Source organism: Neopelma chrysocephalum, unplaced genomic scaffold, assembly GCF_003984885.1.
Source record: "Neopelma chrysocephalum unplaced genomic scaffold, ASM398488v2 Primary Assembly neopelma1_24, whole genome shotgun sequence".
Lineage (NCBI taxonomy): Eukaryota > Metazoa > Chordata > Aves > Passeriformes > Pipridae > Neopelma > Neopelma chrysocephalum.
In genome coordinates, this window is record NW_020897693.1 from 7,617,417 (window position 1) to 7,643,450 (window position 26,034).

At 41.0% G+C, this 26,034-nt stretch overlaps 1 protein-coding gene across 7 annotated transcripts in view; it reads left to right on the forward strand.

Moving 5' to 3' along the window:
• The window catches only part of OSBPL5 (oxysterol binding protein like 5), a 178,713-nt gene that overhangs the window by 112,862 nt on the left and 39,817 nt on the right, over positions 1-26,034 (forward strand). For 5 of the 7 annotated variants that reach the window (XM_027701817.1, XM_027701826.1, XM_027701844.1 and 2 more), the window contains exons 2-7: positions 4,449-4,605; positions 10,553-10,626; positions 11,676-11,738; positions 20,720-20,800; positions 21,463-21,564; positions 23,221-23,424. In XM_027701817.1, the coding sequence (XP_027557618.1) occupies positions 4,449-4,605; positions 10,553-10,626; positions 11,676-11,738; positions 20,720-20,800; positions 21,463-21,564; positions 23,221-23,424 (681 nt within the window). The remainder of the gene's footprint in view (positions 1-4,448; positions 4,606-10,552; positions 10,627-11,675; positions 11,739-20,719; positions 20,801-21,462; positions 21,565-23,220; positions 23,425-26,034) is intronic. The other 2 variants (XM_027701853.1, XM_027701860.1) reach the window with 1 other exon arrangement.

Sequence of the window (26,034 nt, forward strand, 5' to 3'; positions counted from 1 at the left end):
TGTTTTAATGGCAGCCACGAGGTTTGCTGATAAAGAATTTTTATTCTTGCCCCATTCATCTTCGTTGGCTGTTCCTGAAGGTACCTGGGAGTGAAAGTCCCATTGGGCTGTTGCACCGGGTTAAGTTCACCACTTTCATTTGTCCTATGTTTCATGGCGGTTTGACATAGGCTTCTCATCTGCTGTATATTTTGTTTTTAAAAGATAAAGTGGCCTCAAAGACAGGGTTAGTAAGAAGTTTATTTCTTGCTGCTGAGTTATTTATCCCTTTTAAGCTCCGGTGAACAGCCCACATTTAATAGCCCATTACTGCTTACTACCGTTACCACAAAAGAGGCAATCCTGAGAAGTAATGTGCTTAGTGGCTCTGTCCTTACTCTCTGTATTACCTTTCCTTCATTTTTATGATCAAGACCACAGAGTGGAAGGCCAGAAATGACCTGAACTGCAAACTTCAGGGTGCTTTAATCTGTCAAGACTAGCAACCAGGTAAATTCGTAAGAGAGAGAGTGAAGGCTCTTCATTACTAAGTTAGTTTCCTAAAAGAGCTTATGAATTCTGCATCAGTTGGTGTCTTCAATTTAAGACATGTTGTCTTTCTGGGATAATTCTCCATCTCATCTGCTGGATTTGGAGGGAATGCAGGAGCAGTGGGTGAAACTGCTTGCCTTGTGTTACGTAAGTGGTTTGGTGACAGAATGGCAATTTTTGGCCTTCTGGAGTTCTGGCCCAATTTTGATTTTTACTTTCTCTCTGTTCCCTGAGCCCCTGCAGAACTGGTGTCTGTGAAGCATCTGCCATATCCTGAAGCAACCTCCAAAATACTGATTTAGAAGTAAATTTGGGTTTCAGAACAACAATGTTATCTTCAAATCAGCCATGAAAGATTTGAAGATCAAAATCACTCATGTCTAGAAGCCTATCTTCTACAGTTGCTTATTTCTTATCAGATACTTCATCGCCACTGAACTTCTGTATGTTTTCTAGATAATTACACTTTAATGTTATGAAAGTAGATTTAGTACAAGGCAATATTCTTGAAACCCTTCACACCCTCCTATCTCACACAGGTGATTCTGGGCAGAGGCTGGATTATTTAGGTGTCTAATGCTGAACACACCTCCCACTTTCCTATTACGTCCCTTTGGAAACTTGCCCCTAGCATGTACTGTTCATCATCCCCTACAGCTCTCACAAGCTTTATGGTATTTGAAGCCAGCTTGGGCAGTCAGACCCTTATGGACAGATAAAACAAGTAGCTCTCAGAGTAATTGAGTTAATGAGGCCTCAATCTCTTATGGATTTGTGGCTTATGTTGGATTCACTGATGTTTGGTAATAACTGAGTTCATAGTACTGCCTTTCTGTCAGAAGACAACTACAGTTTCCCTCCTTTCTTTAGCCATTGATCTTTTAAGATGCAACTTTTAAGAAACTAATAGTTTCACGTTTTCCTTGAGTTTTCCTAGAGTTCCTTGACTTTTGAAAATATTACAAGAGGCATTGGGAGGGAGCATAAAACAGGGTAGATACAGATGCAGGTACACACAGAGATGTCTTTTGGAAACCAAACCAAATATTTCAGATGTATTATAGAATCTTAGTAGTGTGAACTACATTTTCTCTCAACAAGGAAAAAAGTGTCTGATGTATTAAAAAAATGAAAATACAAAAGAAAGTCCATTTCTGTGATTTTGTGCTACGTTTTTTACTGTGTAATGAGGTGAAATCTTGTCTGTCCATCTCAGCCTTTTGTGAAAAAATATAATGGTAATATAAGATAGTGCAGAATCAGGGAATGAACTGCAAGCCAACAATTATTCTCTTTTACCCCCAAAAAAGTCAAAGTAAGTTGAACTGTGAGCACACAACATAGCGCATGCAACTAAAGGCTCTGCTGCTCTTAGCTTCCAGTTGGAGGGAAGGTCATGCTAATGTGGATAGCATAATAGCCTGTCTGGATGAGGGTCAAATGTTGGAAGGATCAGTGCCTGTGGGCTGGAGCAATGCAACATTAGGTATCTTGGAAAAGCAGACCGGTGTATTGGTGGCACAGTGTGTGGCATGGTTTGTGTGTGTGACTGACAGACAGACACATCACTGCTGCTGCTTCTCATGGAGCTTTGGTCACTGAGGGTCTTCTGCCAAAAGGCACCCAGTTAAGAGGAACTTACCCAAATTGATCTGTGTGGGCAAAAAGAGATGAGTTGCTACCACAAGTTTGTATTAAGATATGTAAGAGAAGACACAGCAAATTACAGACCTGGGGAAAATCTTTTTCCTTTGTTATTGTCCAGTGGCAGTTCCCAGTTGAACAAGGCATCCAGATTTCTTGCCATCAAGCCCATGGCTTAAATAACTGTGGGAATGAGAGAGCATCAGTACAGGAATTCTGACAATTATCCTGTGGTCAAATAGTGTGAAATAATAAGTGAAGGAAATGTTAGAATATTGGTCTCTCTGCATAGTAAATATAGCAACAGTTGAAAGGAATTGTGTTCTGGTGTGTCTGACCCAGTACACAGCCTGGCCTTGCTCTGGAGGGGTTTTGCCACTGGCATCAGTGTAAGCTGGCTGGCAGTCCTCCACTGACACGGCTTGTGATATTGCTGAGACAAAATGATGATGGACACAGCTTTTCTGTTACCCTGGCAGGGCGTAAGAGCTGATGGATGGATGTTTTATGTTTGTAACCTGTTCCCCAGCCTGCTTTCCACAGGATGGGCCTTGGCTTTCTGAATGCCTTCCTGCACAATCAGCACAGCCTTGCCAGGTCGTGTCTTTTTGGAGAAAGTATCCTACCCATCTGCTTTTGTTCTGAGCCACTTACCAGCAGTTCTAGAGGTAGAGAGTTGAGACTGCCTTTTTGGGAACGAGGACAAAAAATAGCTCACTGTTAGCATTCCAAACCCAGCTATTTAGACCTGGATTATTTTTAAATATTTTGCTTTCAGGCACATGACTAACTGTATTTTCCTCCTCTCTCTTTTCTTTTTTTAAAGTTAGCTTTAATTTTGCATCTTCTCCCCGCCAGCTGTATGCAGTCAAGAGTTTCTGAGCAAATAAAGGTTTATTTACATTGCCAAATTAACTGTGTTACCTGCTGCCTCAGAGATGCTGTTGGCCACGATGGGAACCCGAGGACGTTTTGAGCCTGGATATATGTTTGTAGGACGGTTTTCTGAGCAGTTGAATTGACAGGAGGCAGGGCAGCAGTGAGTGGAAAGCTGTAGCCACCTCATTTCACCCTGCTGTCGTCAGATGTCATCATGTAAGGCACCAGGCGAAGGCTCAGTCTGTGGCAGCCCGTCCAGTGTGCATGTCTTGGCGCTCAAGTGCAAAGCCTTTCACCGGGGGGGCCATGATAACAAATAGGGCTTTTGGAGAATGTGATGTCCTGCTCTCTGGAACTGCACTGTGACTGGGCAGCTTTGTCTTCTTTGCTTTCCCAGTAGCCTAAAAGAGATGGGAAAACTTGGAGACACTTTTCAGGAAATGTGTACTATCCTAAAGAGTTTTTCTTACCTCAGCGACTGTCCCCCAGAGAAGCAGCAGACCTTGTGGTGTGTGATGCCCACCCAGAGGCTGGGTTAACACTTTTTACTGCTATCCAGAGCCCTTCCTCTGGGTGTACATGGTGAGAGAATAAAGCTTGTAACTCGGGGAGGAGACAGTCATAATATCTGCTTGTAAAGGGTAAGAAAGAGCTGCTTGTTGGATGGATATAAAAGAAACCTTTAATTCCAGCCAGGATAGTGTAACGCTTTAGCCATCTGGTGGTAAAGAGCAAAGTACCACCAGGCTCTTGTATGGGGTGACAAATGCTGGTCTTTACCCTCACAGAGCAGCAATGGTTATCTTATTGATCACACTGCGAGGCTGATCTAAATGGCATTTTAAAGAAAACTGAAATTATTTATATGTGCTGTAATTGGAAATTAGAGCAGGAGTAACACTGGCATGATCTCTGCTTGCTGCTCTCTGCAGCCAGTGCAGCTGGTCTTCCTCCACACAGCTCAGATTAATGTTGATTTTTGTGGAAATGGTGTAACTCTGCTGACAGCAATGGAATTGCATTTATGAAAGAGACTCCAAAACATTAAAAAAAAAAAAGTGAATTTTATGGACTGTGCACTGGATGGACCCAGTAAGTAGCTATTATCCTAATAGATCTCTGTAGGTAGGAAGATGTTATACTGCCTGGATTCACCAAGGAGCAGTGTCCTGCTCCCTACAGTTTGCAGATACCAAGAGTCAGCAAATCAGTAGTTATAGCTTCAAACTAATATCACACTCTTTTTTTTCCCTGCATAGCCTTCTGGGACTCTGTAAAAAGATCTGGTGCACTACACAGAATTAGTTGGCTTTGAAGAAGCAGAGTCATCTAGGTGTGAAACTTTGATTTCCCATGTCATAAAATGAACTGTCATTTCTATCTTTCTTTTTCAGAAAACCCCCACAGCTCATGCCATGAAGGAGGAGAACTTTCTTCGTCGCAGGTTCTCCCTCTGTCCGGCATCATCCACTCCTCAGAAGGTCGATCCTCGCAAGCTGACGCGCAATCTGTTCTTCGGGGCCGACAATGACATCTACCCACTCAGCCCAGGTTGGTTTCTGGTGTGTCAGTGCAGAGAGCAGTGTGTCTCAGGTGCTTCACTGCAAGGAGATAATTTAGCATGCTGCCGAGAATGTGAGAGAAGCTGCTGCAACACGGATGTTACTGGATCCCAGACAGCGCTGCTTTCATGATGCTGTTGTTTATCATTGCTGTGGCATTAAGTGGGAATGGAGGGCATCAGAGTTGGGGTTTGTAACTGTTCAAACACTGCATGGCCTCACATTTAAAAAATGGCTAATGTTTTCAGGTGCTTCCACTTCGAGGCATTTTATGTGTTTCACCCTAAGCATTGGACTTGTTTAAGATTTACTGGCTCCGTTTGCAGACGTTTAATGGCAGATTTCCCTGTTCAGATTTAGAGCCTAGGATAAATATTACAAGAGCAGAGTTTCTGTGGTTAATGTTCTGTAAATATCTACAAGCACTACAAGTACCAGGAATCTTGACAGGTTGCAATGAATGGCAGACTGGCTTAGCATTCTCTTTACATCTTTTTTTGCTTTAGATTTCCTAACACCCCTCTTGAAGGAAAAAAAGCTCACTTTATTGTTTCAGTATTTTTTGCTCACAATAAACATTCAAGTCTTTCCTTGATTGCAGACTGCAGACAATGCTGCTGTTCCAGTCTATAAACAAGTGCTTCAGGGGGCAGTCACAAATTTGTAGAGCTGTCATCTGCAGCTGCCATGTCAGTGCTAAATAGTCAAACCTCACAGCACCTTCGTGAGGTCTCAAAACACTGATATCTAGAGAGAGAACATAGCATCTGTCAAAAGGTTTCAGTGTTCATATAAATGTAACACCCCACAGAGTCTCTAGGCTTTTCAGATGTAGAGCAAAACAAGATCTGGATTTCCTGAGCTAATTGTCTTTAAGTGCAAATGTTTCAAGGGCCTCTGATTTTGCAGGTATTTTTGTTTGTGAGTGTCTGCTTCAAGGCAGTGGGAAGCCTATTTTCAGCAGCGCTGACTAATCCTGGCTGTCACTGAGGCCCCTGGAAGCTTCAACAACCTTTCAGTAATCAAATTGAAAACAATTTGAAATTGGACACCTAAAATCTCATACATTTCAAACCTGGAGGGACTTCTGAAGCACTAGCTGCCCATAAGTACAGTCTGTACAAATGTGCAGCAAGTAAACAGGTCGCTTCTGCTATCCCTGGGAGCTGAAGGACTGATTTTCCAGGCTGTAGTCACTTCCCCTTGCTTTGAGGAGATGGAGAGCCATAGCTTACAGTTTGCCCATTCTTCAGTTCTTACCAGAATTTTCAATGCTAAAAAAGTTACTGACTTTCTCACAGTGGTATTTCTGTGCTGTAATCTTTTAGAAACCAGGGCAAGTTGAGGGTTTTAGTCTGGAGGAGGTGACTGGAAGATTTTGTTTCTTCCTCAGCTTCCCCCATCACCTTGTTTCTCTTGGATCCCTGCTGGCAGCCAGACCAAACAGCCTTTGCTGGACTTAGCAGCTCAAGTGCCTTGAGCCATGCAGGAGCTTCTGTTCTGCTGCACAGTTCTCCCAGGTAACCTCCAGCATGTTGTCAGTGAGGGCAGTAACCCTCAGTATTGCAAAGGAAGAGCACAGGCCAAAGGATTTGTAAAGGAGAGAATATCCCTCTTAAAGAAACAGAAGTTATACTACTTCAGCAAGGGAATTTCTTGCAGGGAGCCTGGGGTTTTGTCTATCCTTACGCTTCTTTTACTCCTTTCATTTCTTTCCCTGTCCCCATGGACCTGCAGTCTCTTTGTTCTCCTCATATTTCCTGTAAGAAGTAGCTGTCACTCTTCACGTTCAGTTGACATTTACCGTGGTGGGCTCTCCTTTTACTCCTTTGCTGCTGCTTCTCCCTTGTTTTCCTCTGAGCCTATGCGCTTCCCTCACCTTCTCCCACCCCTCTGAAGGATGCTGCTATAACCGTAGATAGCAGCAAGCCTGAGGTCTATGTCCATAAGCTGCATCCAGTATTTCTCTGTTTTTCTGTGTTCTTGAAGCTTTTCCAGTGGTCTGTGTTTTGCTGCCTGAGCTCAGCAGATTTTCTTTATGTGAGTGCTGGGCTAATTGTGTTGAGTGGGTGCAGTGGGCAGCAAACCCCAGTGATTTCCTGCCAGGAATTTAGTGGCTGGAACTACAGGTCTCATAGCACCATCACCTAGGATTCACCCTCCAACAATAAAGGTGTGTAAATAAATACTTCAGTGAGTAGGGAGTGACAGACTTTACACCTCAAGCAAGCTACACTATGGAGATTCAGTTCGGCAAGAGGATTTTTTTCTCTTGAAGGAAATATATGGGAAGTGCAGAGGGCACTGTCTGAAATAAAACTTTGGACTTTTTGCCTCTTGCTTGCATATGAAAGTGCTAATGGTTCTCATAACTGAACAAAAAATGGAGTAAGATATTTTCTTTTTATAGGAATTTCACAAACTAGAGAGACGTGAATTCTTGTTCCTTGTTCATGTTTGTCTTTCACTTAGCCATGAGGAGAGAGAACCTTTCTCTATTTTCTGTTTCAGAGAATAGGAAATTTATTGGGTGAGTAGCTAAAAGAATTTTTAGAGAGTCTCTCTTTTTGACTGGGCTGCAAGATCACACAGAGTCTTTAAATAAAAATTTAGCCCAGCTTATCTGCATCCTAAGAGGTGTACTTTATGAATATGGGAATTTTACTGTGAAAGATACACAGAACTACATTTCAGTCAGGGTGTTGCCGTTAGGCCATGTGGCTGATGTTTACAGCAGAAACGGGTTTTATTGGCAATAATTTCACATATCAGAGCTTGTATTTCCTCTTGTTGATCAGTCATGCTTACTGTATCATTGTTTATAAAGGGGAAAGGCAAATGCACTTGTAGGATTGATGCCCAGCAGAAAGCCAAAGAAAAGAAATGGTTACTTTCCTGGAAAGGAACTAAATATTTATTTTCCCTGTTCATGAGAGTAATGGATAAAAAGAAGGTATCAGTAATTCTACTCTCTAGCCACAAGACTGGAATGTTGGCAGTTTTCTTCAGAATGTGGTGAAGGCTGTTTCCGTAAGCACCACTGATTCCTTTCCCAAAACCTTTTTTGTTATTTGTACAAAATTTTTGGGCTACTTTGTGGAGGAACCTTCTTTGCTGCCCTGGTAGCAGCCAGCACTTTAAGCTGAGAGAGATTCAGCTCTGTTTCTGTGGTGGGCATTATGTTTTCTTAATCAGGGAGATAAGAACTTCAGCTTCTATAGCCAGTTAATATTTAGCTTCTTGTGTGTTTTTAAGTGGTTTCCTATTTATTTTCTCGAGACAGCTGTATCTGTTGTGCTCTGGGTGGGTCTCTCGCTTTTGGATTTTCTGTGCGCTTAACTATGTGTGGGGGTTTTTGACAAACTTCCACATCATTTCAATGAAATTTGCTTTCCAAACAACGGCTGGCTCTCTCCTTCTGCACGGCTGCAGTGAGTCTGCTTGGGACTGGCAGCAAAGATAGCTCTCCTCTGAAAAACAGCCTTTCCCTCACAATTCCCAATAGACTTAATGAGTTTGGTGTAAGAAACTAATATATGTTGCTTCATAAACATACCTTATGAAGCCTTATAAATGATACGATAAGAATGAACAGTTGCATGTCCCATTTTTTTCCATAATGCTCTGTGAGCAGGATGATCCATAACCTCAGGAACAATGAAAATCTCATTGTTCAGGTGCAAATCCTTTTACCTGCATTAGTGAGAGAAGTCAGAAATGTCTCACGTTCAGGCTTTTTGTATGGATACAAGCTTGGAGTTAAGCTTTCTTTAAGAAATGAGACATAATAAAGAATGGATGTGAATTCTGTTATGCTAATAGACACCATTCCCTTGGAGCAGGCAGCAGCTGATTCCCATTAACTTTACTTGAACTTTTAGACCATATGTTACTTTCCCATACATGTGCAGAAAAAACTCTTCATGGGAAACAATTCCAGCAGCTACATGGCTTTGTGAGTTTTTTCCAACCTCCTCTGTTGGGGAGAGTGGAGGCCTATAAAGAGGCAAACAGCATCAGAGAAAGAAAAAAATACGGAAATGCAGGTTCTAATCCATACACAGCAGTGCTTATGGCCATCCCACTTGTCATGGTAGCACAAAGGGACTGTCAAATCTCTGGCCACCGGGGATATTTTGGGGATTTTCTCCTGCCCACGAACATTGAGTTTCTGAGTGTATTATTTAGGGCTCAGTGTTTCCAGGGGAGGAGTGACAGCAAAGAAACTAGGTTGGGATATAGGTGCCCTGTTGTTGCACCACCTTTCTATGTGTCTGCGTAGGTCCTTCCTCCTCTTCACTTCCCCATGTGAGCAGCGCACGTGCCATCAGTCTTCTCCCAGGCTTCCTGCATCAGCACGGCTGTGTGCACGTGGCACAGTGCAGCACTGGGCCACAGGGTGAGAAACACCTCTGAACCCCCACCCCAGCCCTTGTCACTATGTGGAAAGTTGAACACCGTCTAGGGACAGTTGTCCCACAAAACCTTTTCTCACATTTAAGAGTTGATACCCCCAACTTCCTGTTAGTGCCGGGATGAAGGGCACAATTTTTTCCTGTCTCTTTAGTGGCAAAAACCCTGTAGCACAGTTGCAGTTCTGGTTATAGTAGGACATGCTTGTTCTCTCATGTGTCCCGTGATGGAAGTGCAGGGTATGGCCATGAAGATATTTATTTTTCAGTGAGCTTCTTGTGACTGGCTTTTCTAACACTGTTTGGCTTCTTAAAAGGCTACTCTGATAATTCCAGGAGAAATTATGGCTTCTGACACATCTGTGACAACTTCTGCGGTCTTCGGGAGAATGAGGATTTTCCCTTTCTGGTTGTGCATTATGTGGTGTTTGTTTCCAAGGCTGGCCCACACAGTGTTAGAAACATTTTCAACAGTTCCCATGTCTGCAGTGTGCTACAAATGTATTATATTTCACTGTCTCAGTGGTTCTTTACTGCATCCCATATTCTGAAGCCCTGATTGCCAGCGATTTTGAGAAGAAAACTACATTACAATTGATTAACAATGACTATCTTGGTACTTAAAAATCTAGTCTCATCAATCAGAGACTATTTTTTGCTTTTTTCCTTAATAAAAACTCTATGCTTTCTTTTACTGTGAGGGCATGATTACAGTTGGCAAAAAAACAGGATTTATCATAGCATTTTATTGCTTGGACTAGCACTACACATACTTATGCCAGTATATAATGTATGCAAGCTTAGGATATTTGAGTAGTGGGAATATATCTCTACAATGCTTGGAAAATGCCATAGAGTTCATAAATACTACTTATAAATTGTAAATCTTTCTTATCTTAACAGTCAACTGGTTCAGAAGACATTGATCTTCTGCAAGTTGTGTTTTACTAATTTTGTTTTACTAATTATACCTAGATGCTGTTCTGTCTTCTGTAACATTTTGTGATCATGGTTATTATTTGTCCAACAAAACATGCTATCAAGTGCATCTGTATGTAGTTGCCAGATACTGACCAAGGAGGATTGAATAGCTGCTTATGAACTGAGTTGCATTTATTATTTGCTCTGAATGAGGCATGGGGTATGTAAGAAAAGAACAGACTGCGGTAATGTAATTAAAGACTGCATCATAATGGAGACACAGAAGGGAGCTGATTAAGGATGCATAAGCAATCTTATTTCTGGGGTTTTTTCCAGCCTTCATATGCTGGAACTTTCAACCATCATGTTGGTTTGCCACTGTATTTTGAGACCTAACTTTTGAGTATCTTGTTGCATGGCCCAAGCATGTGGATCCAGGCTATTTCAAGCTCTGCAAGATCCCTCTCTGTGATTGTGGTGTGCCTGCTCTTTCTCATGACAACTTCCCTTGTGTGATGTTAGCAGTAGTCCTTTCTAAAGCCATGACGAGCCATGGTTTTGCACAGAATTTCTCTGGTTTTGAATTACATTTTTTTGTTGCAGGAAAAGAGGTGGAAGGAAATAGCCCATCAGCACTGAAGGATGAGACACCACAGACTCCAAACTCGATTAGCAAGGTAATCTGGGATAGGGATCCATTCCCTGTCTTGCTTTCATTTCTTCTCAGGCTGTTATTAATCATTCTTACTCTCTTGTTTTTAAGTCATTGAGAAAGCCTCTCCCTCTGTTCCTGCAGGAACTGTGTGTGCATGTTTTGAGAGAAAGAAAATGAGTGTTTCTGCATGGTTGGGATGACAAAGAAGCCTACACTTTCCTCTGACTTGATTGCACCTACCGCAGAAGAACCCTGTTTAATTTGGCCTCATTTGGCAGTGTAATTAGATATGAATAATTATGGTTGAAAAGTTGATTTTGTCAGCAGAGGTGTCTCCTGCTGTTCCTGATCAGCAAGTCATCACGAACCTTAATTGTTTTGGAAGAGAAAACTGTAGTATTTAGTGTAGCGCGCAGCATCGGAAATAGTGAATCGAGATCCTGGTAGAGAGGTTTGGGAAGTAGTGTAATAGGAGAGGAACACAAACTAACAATATTTCCTGAACACAACTTTTCCATCCAACCTGCTGTTACAGAGAGGTAAAACTGGATCTAAAGCCTCTGAGTCTTGGTGTTCAAAACCTGCCTCTACATCAAGAGTTATGGAGTGCTTGGGTTTGATTTCCTGTGGAGATGGAATCAACCTTATAAATTAGATCTGGCTTTGAGATTCATGTACAGGCTTTTTTGGCCGCAGACCCCTAACATGTTTCTGGAGGGTAACTAAAAACAGAAGCAAGACCAGTTAATAAATTTTTAACTACATTTATTGAACTGTGAAGCTGTAAAATGCAAGTGACACCAGCTGAAATGAAAATATAGCATGAAAGAAACAGCTGCAGACAAGTGATTTCTTATAAGACATGAAAATAGTTTCTGCATCTTCCAGTACATTTGTCTACATTCGCCTGGAGCTTGCAGGTTGTTCTCCTGGGATGCCCCGGCAGAGGTCAGCACAGGGAGATGGTGATGAGAGGACCTTTGGGAGTATGGAACAAGGACTCCTGTACATGTCCTCTGCTATTGTGGGAACCTGGCAAACTGCAAACCAACCTTGACTTTGCTTTTTCAGGCAGGTTCCTCTAGGAAGATCAGCCTCCCACTTATCCTGGCAGTGGAGAAGCCCAAGGACCAGGTAACTGCATCCAGGGCTGCTTTAAAGCTAGATGTTTTGCATGCCTTACAAGGAGTGTTGTTGAATTTGTAATGACTTAGGAATGTAAAGAAGAAGGACTTTTTCTGGACAGGACAACTCAGAGCAGTTAAACGCTGTCCAAAAGGGAGTTTGATTTCTGAGATGCAGGATGAATCCAAGAGTAGGAATGTATTTATGAGAGGTTTCTGGGTTGAGAGCATGGCTCAGCTGTGTTTTCCCAGCCTCTGGACCTGCCTTGCTAATTAGTTTCCACAGGTGTGTTTTTGAAAGGAGAAGCACCCATGGAAAATTTGGGTACCCATCTAGATTTCTGCCATGCTTTGTGTGCACTGGGGAGCTGTTGGTGGGTCTCTCTTTGGCAGTGTCAAGAGTAATTGTTAAGAAAAGTTAAGAGAAAATGCACAACAGTAAACATCTGCATCAGATTTGTGATTCTCAAAGTAAGTGGGGGTCTGGACATGAACTTTGCTTTCACTAACCCAAGCCTTTGGTTTTACAATAGTCAGAATTGCTCTGAAACATCAGTGGACTAAAAACAGATATGAGGATACTAAAACACCGAACTTCAACTTGCTTACTCCTTTGCAGTGTTGCAATTGCTTTGCCTACTGAATGCACCAGGGCTGGGTGTTTCTTTCCTGCCCGAATGTTTTGCTTAGACACATCATGTTTGATTTGGAGACCTTCTGCCTCACTGAACCTGTGCTGTAGCATTTTTCATTTTCACTTCACTCTGCTTCACCTTGCTGTTATATACACTACCTTGCTCTTCTCCAGCCATGTAACTTGTCTTCTGTCAAGCTTTGCAACATCAGTGACAGTAGGGAGTCCTTATTGTGAAATGTCTTGTACCTTAAAAATTTAGGCAAACTGGTAGTCAGTTTGCTTAATATGTAATTTTTCACATCTACTCAGCTATAATGCTCTACAATGAAACTTTACTGTCAGGTGTGCAGAACTGCAAGCAGGGATCTGTCACACTCAGTTTAAAAATAAATAGTGATTCCACCTACTTGAATCAAAGGGGAAGAGTGTGTGGTAATTGGGTCATGTTTAGATTCCTGATAACGGGGGGGAATAATTCTTAGGAACGGAACTGTAGGATGTGCAGGTTTAATTAACGGATTCAGAAGTAAATGTTGTAGGTAACAGATCCGTGCCATGAATACTTGCCCTTCTTTTGGCACAGTGGATATAACAAACCTTGTTGGAAATCAATGTTCTTTCAGCAGCACTATTTTGATGTACCACACCACATTGACTCTCCACTCAGTAATGAGAAGGAAAGGAAAGCCAGTCGAGTGATTCAATCCCTGCACTGGGGCTTAGGTAACCTCAAATTCCCAACTCTGCCTTGAATTCCCTGCACTTCCTAGGGCAGATTGTTTTTTTGTTTCACATCTTCATCAGTAAGGTGGAAACAGTTTTGCATTTTGTTCACTCAGGCCATATCCACATTGCATGGTGGAACAGGCTGCAGGTTTCCAAGGTTAGCAGAGAGAATGTATTATAAAATCCCTATAAATGTCTGTGAACTTGTGAGCTGTGCAGCCATGTAACTGCAACCACAGAGCCCTGTGCTCACAGGTGGACATGAGGTGTGAACATGTCCCAGTTGTCATATCTGTAGAGACAGTCAAATATTTGATGCTGGAACATTTGCTTTCAGCGTGTTTGTGTGGTTCTTAGCACTAATATATATTTCTGATTTCAGTTGTGGCTTCTCACCCCATATTTTATTAAAACAAATTTAAGGCACAGTTCAGCTACATGTTACAGTGCTAACTTTCCTGCAGCATATTTTCTCCTACTTAATTTTTTAAGTCGAGTCTCTTTTATGTCCTTTACCAAGGGGAAAAAATTATTATCTTATTTATTTCAGATTGTTTCTCATATTAGTTTCTCTCTTTTTTAGAGCCCTTTAGCTTTATTTTCTGGGACCAGTACTCATAGTTGGGTGTGAAAGTATAACCAAGCCTCAAGCTCATCAAACAGACAGGTAGTACAGTTAGCACACACCTGATAATGACAGGAGGTGCCTTTCTCTCATTTTGTGACTCATTCAGCACTGTCAGAGTCCTCTAAGGCACCTTTATTACAGTATGCAGTGCCACGTGTTCTTTTTCTTCCTTTCCTGTGCTTACCTTTTAATTCTACTGGATGGAGGGCAGCTGGAGTCTCTTGGTATGATGCAGGGCCCACAAAGAATTGAGGTGTATTTTAAGGGATAGTGAGAATAATCTTGAAGCTGGATCTCAGTGGTACTTCACTTTTCCAGTCCCTTGCTAATGCCACAGTGAAGTCTATCAAGCTGTAGGAGTGTGGCTGTTGTGTGCACAGTTATATGATGTATGTGAGGGTAATGCGTTGTGAATGAGTTTTTCTACATGCCTGAATTGTTCAGGCCTTTTTTGTGTGATTTGTAATCTGAAATATGAATCTCACTGACTGTTAGAAATTTATTTCAGCCAAAAGTAGTTTGAAACAGCTCATACCGATCATTTGAGATTTAAGCTGCAGTTCCCATGCTGTCTCAAGTTTACTCTTCTAGATCTATGAATCATGCTTTCTGAGGTAACTCAAGACATGGTTACATTTGGGACTACCATAAAAGATCATTTACAAATGTGGCAACCTACAAGGGTACCATTCCCTCTGTTCTCCCTTAGCCAGCAGACCAAGGAATCAGTTGTCAGACAGATCCAGTTTTGCAGGGTTCACCTTTTAGGTATTCAGGAGTGAAACATCCCCTGTGTGTGTTAAGCACAGCTTTGTAGGAGAATCTAGTGCTTCCAGGTGATATTATGCTAAACTGGACCCTTGCTGGCTTTTCATTACCATACTTCATGCTCTCAATGTTATGGATGGAATTATTTTGCAGCTAGTTGTCTCTATCAAGACTTACACTCAGTTCCTGTGCCCTGGCTTAGTATACCTTGCTTCTTCAATTCCACTATGTACAGTACTTTAGGGTAATCACTATTGTCCACAGGAGGCTTTGCAGCTGATTTAAAGTGAGCAGAGATGTAGCCTGGAATATCCTGGAAAAATCACATGGAAAGGGATGGGGTTTTGCACTGAGAAGTAGAAAACATGGAGCATCCCTAACTTGTGTTGGTGCACACAAGCTCTGACACTCCCAGATGCTTCAGAGGTGAATTTAGACAGCAGTAACTGTTTGCAGAAAAGAAGTCTCAAAGTTGATAGTTTTGGGTAGACCACAGCAGTCCTATCATGTCCTTGGGTCATGTGACCATGATTCCTTATTCTAGTGTTTCTGATGGAGAAGATGAGAGTAAATGGAGGTGCTGAAATTGAAATGATTTACTAAACAATTTAGCAAAACTTACATTAAACCATAGGTCCAGTTGTTTTTCATTGCTTACTTTCTTTGTTTAAGCTCAGCCTAGGAACAAAAGATGTGCCTAAAGCTGAAGGGGAAAGCAAAACTTTGCTTCAGCTTTCTGTGTGGCACTGTATCTGTAACATGTCAAACAGCATTTTTGTCAGTGTGCAACTTCCTATCTTGGCTCAGATGTTCTTTAAATATTCTGAACTCACAGAATGATCTTCCCATGCAAGGCACATCTAAATGATCAAATAGAAATCCTGTGAGGTCTGTGACTTGTTCTTTATTTACTATAATTCAATGCAGTGGAGCAAAGCATTTAACTAAGCAGTAGTATAACTTGATATTTGGAGTTGCTTGGATAGCTGAATTTCACCAGTGACTTTCCCCAGATGTTGCTGTCATGTCAATTGTTTATTTGTTCAGGCTTCTCAGTTTGTGCTAATCATTGTGCTATTTCAGAGTTGTAAACACAGTTGCCATATCTTTGTAACATTGTTGAAATAAGAGGGATTTTTGTGGTTTTGTTGTTTTTTTTTCAAACTGGAAAGTCTTAGGTGAAGATTATTCAGCTTGCTATAAAATGGCATATCAATTGAAGGCTAATCTTTCTAATGCAAAGCTTGTTTGCCAGTAAGAATTGTTTCACTGATTCTACTGTGCTTTGGAAGAGCTGTTAATTTACAACAAAAGTAAAACAACAAAAGAACTGCCTATAATAAATTGAAACCAAAATTGCTTAAATTTGGTTGAGATATATGTGAATATTCACATCAGTAACAAGGAGTTTCTCACTTCTAATGAAGCTAATAAATGCAGCTTTTCCATAGTTTTTATACTATGTCAGGAACTTTTGTTTGATTTTTTTTTATTTTTGTGTGATCAAGTTTTTTAGCAATTATATGTGGAAAAGATACTGGAGAAATTACACGTGACCAAGGGCATGTCTCCTATTGCTTTAGTGAAGCATAACTTACGACCTCAGCTACTTTTGCTCTACCTTCAAGTTCCCATCTGGTCTTGTCTTTCTCTCACTTGGATGCAAAGAATACAAAAGGGCAACTTCTAAGCTGTCACTGCTGTTAATATGCAGAGCACAGCTTGAGAATGGCTTTATGTAAATGTTTCTGATTTGGAATAATTCTGTCTATTGTGCAGCAAGGATTGCTTGCACTAAATAACAGGATATTCCTCTTGCTGTTATCCAAGGCACGGATGGCATGCTGATGGGCTGGCATCCCCCACACCAGAGCTGATCACAGACTGTTTTTCTGTGAAATGATTTGATTCCTCTTAGAAATGAAGTCACCCAAAAGACACTAGATTAGAACAGCCCTATTGTGAGGACTCTGTATGCTCTCTTACAAAGTCTGGCAGAAGTGTGAGGCTATTGTGATCACTGCTAACAGTCAGCAGTGAATCTGCAGAGCTCCATGACTGAGATGGAAAGGAACAGAAACATAACTGGGATAAAAACTATGTTTTTGAGTACAGTACAAGCCATTGTTAGCTGGCAAGGTCATCACTCAGTCCTGAAAAGGACAGATTTGGTTAGAGAACTGAAAAGGGACAATAGTTTCCTACCCCTAGAAGTGCTGCTGTAAGCTCTGGTTAAAGTTTTTGGCACGTTAACATTCTTCCCTCTTTATGAGAACCTGTATATGGAAACATACCTATTGCTTTCCTATTAGAATACTCCAGTGGCTTCCTTTAAAAAGGACACCGATTTCTAACCTTCCCATTGTAAGAAGTCTCATATCTGGTGAATATTGTTCATGTTGCTGCACAGAGAGAGGGCCAGATTCTGATATCCTGTACAAACATTATCCCAGCACCCTTGAAAGACTTGCTGTGATGACAAATGGCTTCTCTTAGTTTTCTGCCTCGCTGAGAATGGCAGGGTAGTAGAAAGACATCATTAAATGGTCTTGATGTGCCTTAGACCTCGCTGTGTCTAGGGAACTTTTAGAGCTGATGGCCCAAATTTATTGAATCTTATATATACCACAAGGTACAATCAAAATTATTAAGACAAATTAATGCAAAAACATGAAATCATATTTCTTCAAGTCACTTAGCAGGTTAAACCTAAAGGAGCAATCAGCAGCATGGAGGCCTATGTTATGTTGTCCTGGGGGCTTAGATCCCACCTTTCCTGGGAAAAAGAGGAACTTTAAACCCAGAAATGCAATGCTTTTCACTCTGTAGACCTGGAGATCACCTGCCAGCAAGCTGCTGTTTAGAATATGTGATGATGCATCCTCATAAGCATAACAAGAGGCAAAATCAGGAGGGAGAGGCAATCAGTTAAAAAGTAACTGGGGAACAGTGTCAAAAGTTCCAGGTCAGGCACATCTGGAAGCTTGTCCACAGCTCCTAGTTAAAACTTGGTTATAGTGATATTTTCTCTCTCTTCATAAAGCATTTTGCAACCATCTCGGGGACTTGTGGTATTCATCACCCAGCTGGTAGGTACATCACAGTTTTTGGGACATAGCAGCACAGATCCTTATTTTCCTGTGCCTAGGAATTCCTATGCAGGCAGTGAGGGACCTACTCTACTGCTTCTTTCTCATGCATTCTTAACCCTGTCTTAGTGTGCACCATCCCTGTGGCCATGTTTCCCTTTACAGGCAAGGTGTGCAGATTCAGCATGTCCAGGCGTAGCCCAAACATGGGGGAGGAAATGCCTGAAGGAAGCAGCACAGTAGTTCAGGAGCCCACTACAGCAGCCCCCTGGGCTGCTCATCCAGCTTTTTTAACCAAGAGAAGGACCAGTTTGTTGTGGTTTCAGGCAAGTTTCACTGTATTTATTGAGCTCCTGAAGGCTGTGGTGGTGTAAGGGGAGATTATCCCTCCATCAGCTGTTGTGTGCTGTGGTTTTATGACAGGCATAGCAGTATTGGCTGGCGCTGGGCACACGGTGTTGTCCTTCGTCATGGACCTACGAGTCAGCTCTCCCGAAGAGTCAGAATCAATGTCTGTCTCTGTGAACACCCCAGGTTTGAAGTCTTGTGGTTGTTTAACTCTATTTTTAGCATGACCCAGAGTGACTTCAAGGAGGAGGAAGGTGGGGCTGGTAGAGCAGTGAAAGTGCCTCTGTCTGTATCAGTGCTGGTTCCCCATGAGCAGTGGATTAGGGCTCAGGTTTGCAGTGGTTTTTGGAAGCCTTTCTGAATTCATCTGCAAGTAAATTTCCCCAAGCCAAATGAGCTTAAGGGCCAAAATTTTATTCTTTATATACGTGCTAAGGTGTAATTGTCTAGACAACAAACGACTGTAGTTTGTTTTATTTAGTTGAACAAAAAGCATTCTTTGTATCCTGATGCTTTGCAGGCACCTGAGCAGTATTTCCTAGAATCTTGGGAACATGTGCCCTTTTTCTGCCTCTCACACTGGCTAATGAGGAATAGTACGTGGTGTTTCTCTCTGTGTCTGATCTCTCAGGCCAGAGGGAGTGAAATTACTAATAAACAGTTGGCTCATAGTTGTGTCTCAAGGACAGGACATTCTTCCTGCTAATTGGGAGAAAGGGGGAGAATTCTTCTGACTGGTGTCAGAGGACACGTCTCAAATCATGAAAGCATAATCTCCTAATAATTCAAATGGATTCTTGCTCAGAGACATTTAAGCACTTGGAAATGTTTCTTCATAAAGAAAGGCTTATAGCGTATCTCCCAAATGCCTACCACTGCCCTTTGAAATGTGACAAAGACCCTGTGGGCACGAGTCTCTGCTCAGATGTCATATCTGTGCAGAGATCCCCACCATAAATATTGTGTTCTTACCGTGAAGTCTGAAGCACAGAAATACAAAATATGCATCAGAGATTGCATTGCAGGCAGAGGAGGCAGGCTTAGCTTTCTGTGAAAACAAAAATGGCAAATACTGAATAGTTTTCAGGAGCCCAAGAGGTGGCATTTTCTTTGAGTGGAACCAAGTTGACTTCTAAACTAAACAGTCCGATCAGGGACCTCACTGGTCTTTATGCACCATCATAAAGTTTTCATTTCTCTATTCTTAAGTATTACATGTAGTTCTGTTTCTAGTGAAAAACTAGTACAAGGGTATGTGAGAACGAGTAACAGGTTCTACAGTGACTGTGGCTCTGTTGCAAATGGCACCTTCAGCCCATAATTTCTAATCCTGCATCATCTACCGGTTTTGCGCAGTTGAGCGTGCTCCCTTATCTCCCATTTCTGCTCCTGCCACAGTCTCCAAAGCACAGCTGACGGCCTGTTTGGTGTGATCTGGTCATGCATTTGTGTGGTTTTTTTCTGAGTCATGTGAAAAGGACTGATCTGGCTGTCATTAAATATTTTCCTGCTCACACTGACGTTCAGCATAGTTTGTGGCTGTAGTAGCCTGAGAGGTTTCTGTGTCACTGGGAGGGAAAAAGAAAGTGGGCCTCTTGAATCGAAGGCACTGTAAAATGATCACATCAACTCATGACATAAAGGAGAGAGAGTCTGAGAGCCCAGTGGGTTTGTTTCACATCGTAGCGGTGAATTTATAAGTGGGAAGTATATTTGATACATTTTTTCCTTAGTACAGCTCATTTTTGTGTCATACTCATTAAATCAAGGTGTCCAAGGGCTGAACGTTTTTAATAAAACTGTCATGCATAAGTTGGAGAGACAGTGCCTGACCCAAAAGATCACAGTCTGAATGCATCAGACACATGAAAGGCTGGAAGGAAGAGAGGTACAGAGGAAGAAAGTAACTTCCCCAAGGTCACATAAAAAGTATCAGAGTCCAGACTGTACCATAATTCTCACACCTCTAACCCTCCCTAGGTTTGGGACAACTTGCTGACAATACCTGTCCAAGTGGGGGTCTTTGTTGTGAGCTGGACTGCAGAGAGCTGTACTTTCTAAGTGTATTTTATTTTGGTAACAGTAATATTGTGATTATGTCTAACAGAATTTTTTTCAGCACATCAGCACAATGATGAGATCAGTAGCCTCTGAGAGTGAATTTAAACAGCCCTGACAGTATCAAACATGATTTGAAGTGACTGCATATATTTTGTGCCTTGCTCTGCAAGGCCAAGACAATGGTGATTTCCTGTATTATCTATAACATTATTAAGTAATTTCTTGCCCACTCATGTTTCTGGACATTTCAGCTAGGGCAACAGTCATTGCCAGTATCAAGTCTAGTTCTGAAAGATCTATAACAGATTCCCCATAATTTTTATTCCAGTAATTGAAATGCTTTCAGATCTGAGAAGAGATGAGTAGTTTTCAAAGATAGGAATAAGTTTTTGTTTTGGTTTGGTTTTATTGGGGTTTTTTTGTTGTTTTATTGGGTGGAGTTTTTTAAGGGGTTTTTTGTTTGTTGTTTTTTGTTTGTTGGTTCTTTTTTTACCGAGATTAATGACTGCATGGGAGAAATATAAAGAAAATTTGGTGGGGAATTTTCCAGCCAGATATGAGTATAAGAATGGAGTTTGGACTGCACTGCAGGTATGCATTTTGTGCACCTGCTTAGTGTTATGCTGCTGAAGTCTGCAATCAGCTCCTGAAAGATATAAACAACTCTTATTAGAACAGAACTTAAACATCTTCATGTTAACACATTCCCATTTTCTCTCTCCCTCTTTTTTTAGATTGAATATAAGCTTTGCAATGGGTCTGACAAAGAGTGTGTGTCTCCCACGGCCAAATTCATGAAGAAGGAAACACTGAAGGTATGTGCAAAGCAGCCAAGTCAGCCTCAGCTGACTTTCTTTTACAAAACAAATAGTACCTTCCAAACAAACCACTGGAACTACTTGGAGTCATTTCCCAAAACCCAGAGAAGCCTCTGAATCTTCTAGGAGTCATTATAGGCCAAGGGCATTTACAGGCTTTATATACAGGATTAGGTTATATACTGAAAGCAGGACAGATCAGTGTAATTATTTCACTATGTTTGTATGTTCCAGAGCCATTAGGCACCTCAAGAGGATTGTAATCCTTCACTGGTTTTGTTAGGAGGGGTTTGCCTAGGCAATCTGAGCAAATTATAGCTTGAACACTTGCTTGTCTACCAAACCTAAATATAAATAATTTGATTTGAGTGAAATGAGATTTAATGTCTTGAATTTGAGGGCGAGGAGGACTGGGTATTCAGCCTCTTTCCATTCCCCCTAAAGAAAAGACAAACTAGGTTATGTTTAGTGAAACTTCAGGGGCAAAGAGAATGCCTGTTATCTCATTGTTTTTGTTCTTCCTTGTGCTCATTTCTGGGGAACCTGTGCTGGGTCAAGTTCTAGCTGTGCTATACATAGCTGTCCTTAATGCATTATGTTCCTTCCTCCCCCAAAAAGGCTGTGATTACAGCAGCTATATTTTCTCTGTTCTCAACCAGGTACAGAAAAAAAATTACAGACAGGAGAAGAAAAGAGCTACCAAACAACTCTTCAGTGCTCTGAAGGATCCCAGTGTAGTGATCACAGCAGACTGGCTGAAGGTATTTAATACAAACCATTGCTTCTCAAGCTGTAGGGAAAAAGAAGTGAGAAGTAGTTGATGTGTCTGACACTTATGCACTTTTTTGAGTGAAGGAAGACTGAATAATTTTGAGTTGAAGTTGCTGTAAAGCTGTACTTAAATAACTGCTATAAAAGTGGAACTATGTGGAATATTTACCTTCCGTCTTAACCTAACTCAATCCATCTGTTCCATGTCCTTAAGCAGCAACAAGGTCTCAAAAAGTGCAGAGTACAAATGGAAGTGATGATGTTTATTTCTTTGTTCCTCTCTGAAAGTGTCTGTTGGCCTCTTCCCATTGATGTGGTTTTGTACTGAAGAGGGAGTAGACAGGAAACAGCCTGGGCAGATACAGCTTGTCCTATTGACAGTTGGATTTTATGTTGTCATGGCACAGACCGAAATGTATTGGACCTGATGACAACTGTAATTTCTTCTTGTGCACAGGCTCAAGTAGTGACAGCTCCTCATTGAAGTCCTGAAACTTTGTATGTGGCAAAGTAAATTTGGATTGACATTGAGAGATGTTACCTCTGAGCACTGCTTTTCTCCTCCTTTGGGGCCATTTAGTCTTCTCAAATAATGGTGAATTGGTTGCCCCTTTTCTATTGGCAAAACTTAATTTCCAAAGGTGACAAGGTAGTCTTAGGTCATAGGTTGGACTCGATGATCTCAGAGGTCTTTTCCAACCTAGTTGATTCTGTGATTCTGTGAAACAATACAATTGCATTTGACTAATGTGAAAAGCCTCCAACATTGTTCTACGATCAGTATTAGAGGCCGGAAAAGTGACATGCTTATAGTTTATTTGAGAAATTAGATTGCAGAAGAGTGTTTCCATAGTGTTTACTGTTAATGATGGATAAATATTGAGATTTTTTTAAAAATACAAAATACATGTTGCATGTTTGCTGTGGCTGGAATTTTCTGGTGAGCAACATATAATGCTGGGCCACAAAAACGGAACGCTGACATAAGACTTGAGTTTTGGCCTGTGTACATTGAAAGCAAGAAGACCTAAGGCAAGATCTAACCTTACTGAGAAGCTTCTCCATTCTTAAAGATGTTATCTTTAATATACTCTATCAGATTTAATGTCTTTTATACAAGAGAGAGCTGCACTGAGCTTGACAGAGAAGTAAACCAGCTGGAGACGGTACTTTTAAAAATGGGGTATTTGACAAAACCCATTAATAGCTGTGTTTTGCAGAACACTATTAAAATGACTTATAAGTCAAGTTAGACTAGCTATAACATTTTTATATGCAATGTTCTAATTGGCATGTCCTCCGTGATTATTAACAGATCACTCTCACATGGACCAGCAGTGGTGATTGCCTAAAAAATTAATCAAGCTGCTAACACTAAGGTAGTAATAAAAATATGAAGAACACTAAGCCAGTAATAAAAATATGGAAACTAGATTCTGATATTCAGGTTTGCAAGGTCTGTGGTTTTGCTATGAGATCCCTAGGACTGCTCAGATAACACAGTGTATTTTCCTTAGGACGTGTGTAGTGGTGTGGCCTTGGAATAAACATACTGGAAGTACTGTATAAATACTGAATAAATGCTGGTTTTCTTTGAAGGAGCAACGTAAGTGTAACTTTTTGTCCTCTCCCTGCTTTTTATCCAGATTCGTGGGACTCTGAAGAGCTGGACCAAACTGTGGTGTGTCCTGAAACCAGGAGTGCTGCTGATTTATAAGACGCCAAAGATCGGACAGTGGGTTGGGACAATCTTGCTCCATTCTTGTGAGCTGATCGAGAGACCTTCCAAAAAGGATGGCTTCTGCTTTAAACTTTTTCATCCTTTGGATCAATCAATCTGGGCTGTAAAGGTAACAATCCTGATGAGTTGAACAACCTCTGCTTGGTCACCGAAGTTTCCGAGCTAATATCTAATATTATGTAGATTTGTAGTTGTTCGGTTGCTGTTAGCAACTGACTGCTTAAAAAGATTAAAGTCACCAAAGCTTGATCATTGTATGACATCTAAGGAACGTAGTCCTTGTGATTAGTTCCAGAGATATGTCATTTTTGGTGTATGGATGCATGCATAGACTGAGGAAATGGGAAATGTGCTAGTTCAGGAAAAAAATATCAATCCCCAGAAGTTTTATCAAACCATGACCTACATCTTTAAAAGGAATTGAGGAATAGACACAATTAACTAAATTCCCCGAAACTTGGACACACAAAGCACCAAGTGCTTTGCACAACACTAGAAGAGGGCTGGCAAAGTGACAAAAAATCAGGTTGATAATTTGACTTTTTTTTTTTCTAATGCCTCTGAGGTTTGGATTTGTTTGCAATGAACTTGAACCTCAGTGGTCTGCGCAAGCCTTGACTGTTCCACAAAAGAGTGACTTTGGATATGTTGCCTTTATTGTCTCGTCTTTGAAATGGAAATAGCAAGGTTTTCTCCCCTTCACTTTTAGTTATTTTTCAGGCTGAGACAATCTCTTCCTGTACATTCAGTAGCTCCTGCAGTGACCTCTGGATCTCCCTGTAATGCAAATGATGAATAGTTTTTCACGCTTCTTAAAATAATTCCCTGCAAATTTTAAAGAGCTGCATTTCTTTTTCTTCTTCCCTTTAAGAATAGACAAAAAAAGAAAAAAAATTATCTAATACCTGTAAGCAAAGAGGAAGATCCCAGGACCTCCTGAGAGGTGCTGAGAGCCACATCTATTGGATACCCTGAAGACAAAATTTAAATGTTCTTGAACTCTTGTTTCCCTGTTAAAAACAGTGACTTGGCAGAGTTATTGCAGACATAATTTCTCTGGGAGACATCATGAGTGTAAATAAAGCATTACAAGCCTGTGCCTTGCTGCAAGGTGGCGAGCAGAGTAAATGTGCTTGGAAAGACTCATGGGAGAGCAATGAAGACACTTGTCACTGGCATCAGAAGTTCTAACAAAACAGGGAAGCCCTGTGAGAGCAGATCAAGCAGATGCCCTTCTGCTCATCAGTGCAGTTAATTGAACAGTTTTAAACACAGCTATACAATCACTACAAAAAGTCTTTTGATTTTTAATAAGGTAGGAGGAGAGAATTAAAATTAACCTCAACAACCAGGGATAAGAGCTGCTGATTTCTGTCAGCAGCCCAGCTCTGATTTGTGCCTAGATGCATTGTTTTTGCTCAAAGTCCCTTGCTACCTTGCTTCTTATTCAGTTTTGAGAGTTTTGATGCTTTTTTAATTCAGAGCCTTCACCCAAGAATGTTGTTGATCATTTACTGTCTGTCAATAAAAACATTCCTTGTGACTTGACAGGTCAAGTGAATTCTTCTGAGAAGCACAGTCAGGAGAGATAGGGAAAAAATAGAATCAAAAGTGCAGTCAGGTACTGAAAAATAGTGTTGCTGACAGATCTGAAGTGTTGTGCTAGAATGCCCTGCCCTTGATATAAAGCATCCAAAAGAAAGAAGTTTTTATCAACATTTATATGTATTTGAGTGTGTTTATGTATATCTAATTCTTGTGTCTCTTGAGAAAATATATGATAGAAATAGGAATTAGTATATTAAATGTGAAGGGAGTGTATCTCTGAAAATGTTTGTGTACTAGAGGAAGTCCAAAGAGGTTTAAATTTTAAAGTCAAACTAATATTCTAAGGCTCTTGAGACATATTTAGAGAGCTACATTTGAGCTGCATACTAGGAAATTCCCTGAAACCTGAGTTCAGCCTGGATTGTTGTCTGTGATAGATGCTTTCAGCATGAGGTAAACACCAAAATATACATCAAGAAGAAATCCACCAATGAACTTCTTGATGTCAAAGAAGCTGTCTGCACTCTGACAACAGTTTAAGGCTGAAACTGCCAAAAATAGTTTCATTTTATGTCATTTCACAGACTCCTGTTAAAGCAACTGGAGCAGAATTGTCAGATCTAAATTGGTTGTGTATAACTATACAAAGAAGGTCTATTTTTTGTGAAATATAGATTAGCCTAAGCTTAAGCAAAAAGCCCAAGTTACTGTTCATCACAACAGAAACATATATATAGATAAATAATAGATAATAGAAAAATCTGGATCAACAACTTTGACTTTTGCCCAAAATGGCTTGTGAAATTTTCAAGGATTATCCAGACTAGAGTTGATGGTCCAACTTTGACTTGCATCAGGGGACTTGCAGCTAACTTGTGGTTATTATTGAACACCTTTGTACATGTTGGCCTGGCTGCCCAGCATATGTTTGGACCTAACTGCAGGGTTCAGCCCTGGAACAGATGACTGGTTCAAACACTGCCATAGGAATTTATGGTAGTGCTAGCCAAGTAAATTTGATGTGCAGGCATTTAACTTCAGTTAGAGTGGGGTGAGACTTTGGACCGCCTTTCAAGGTAAAATGTAAGGCCATTGCTTATAGCTGAAAGCTAAATTCATGCACCAGGGTACTGTTTTTCCTGTAAAGTTCTCTGGGGTCTAGAGCTCTTAG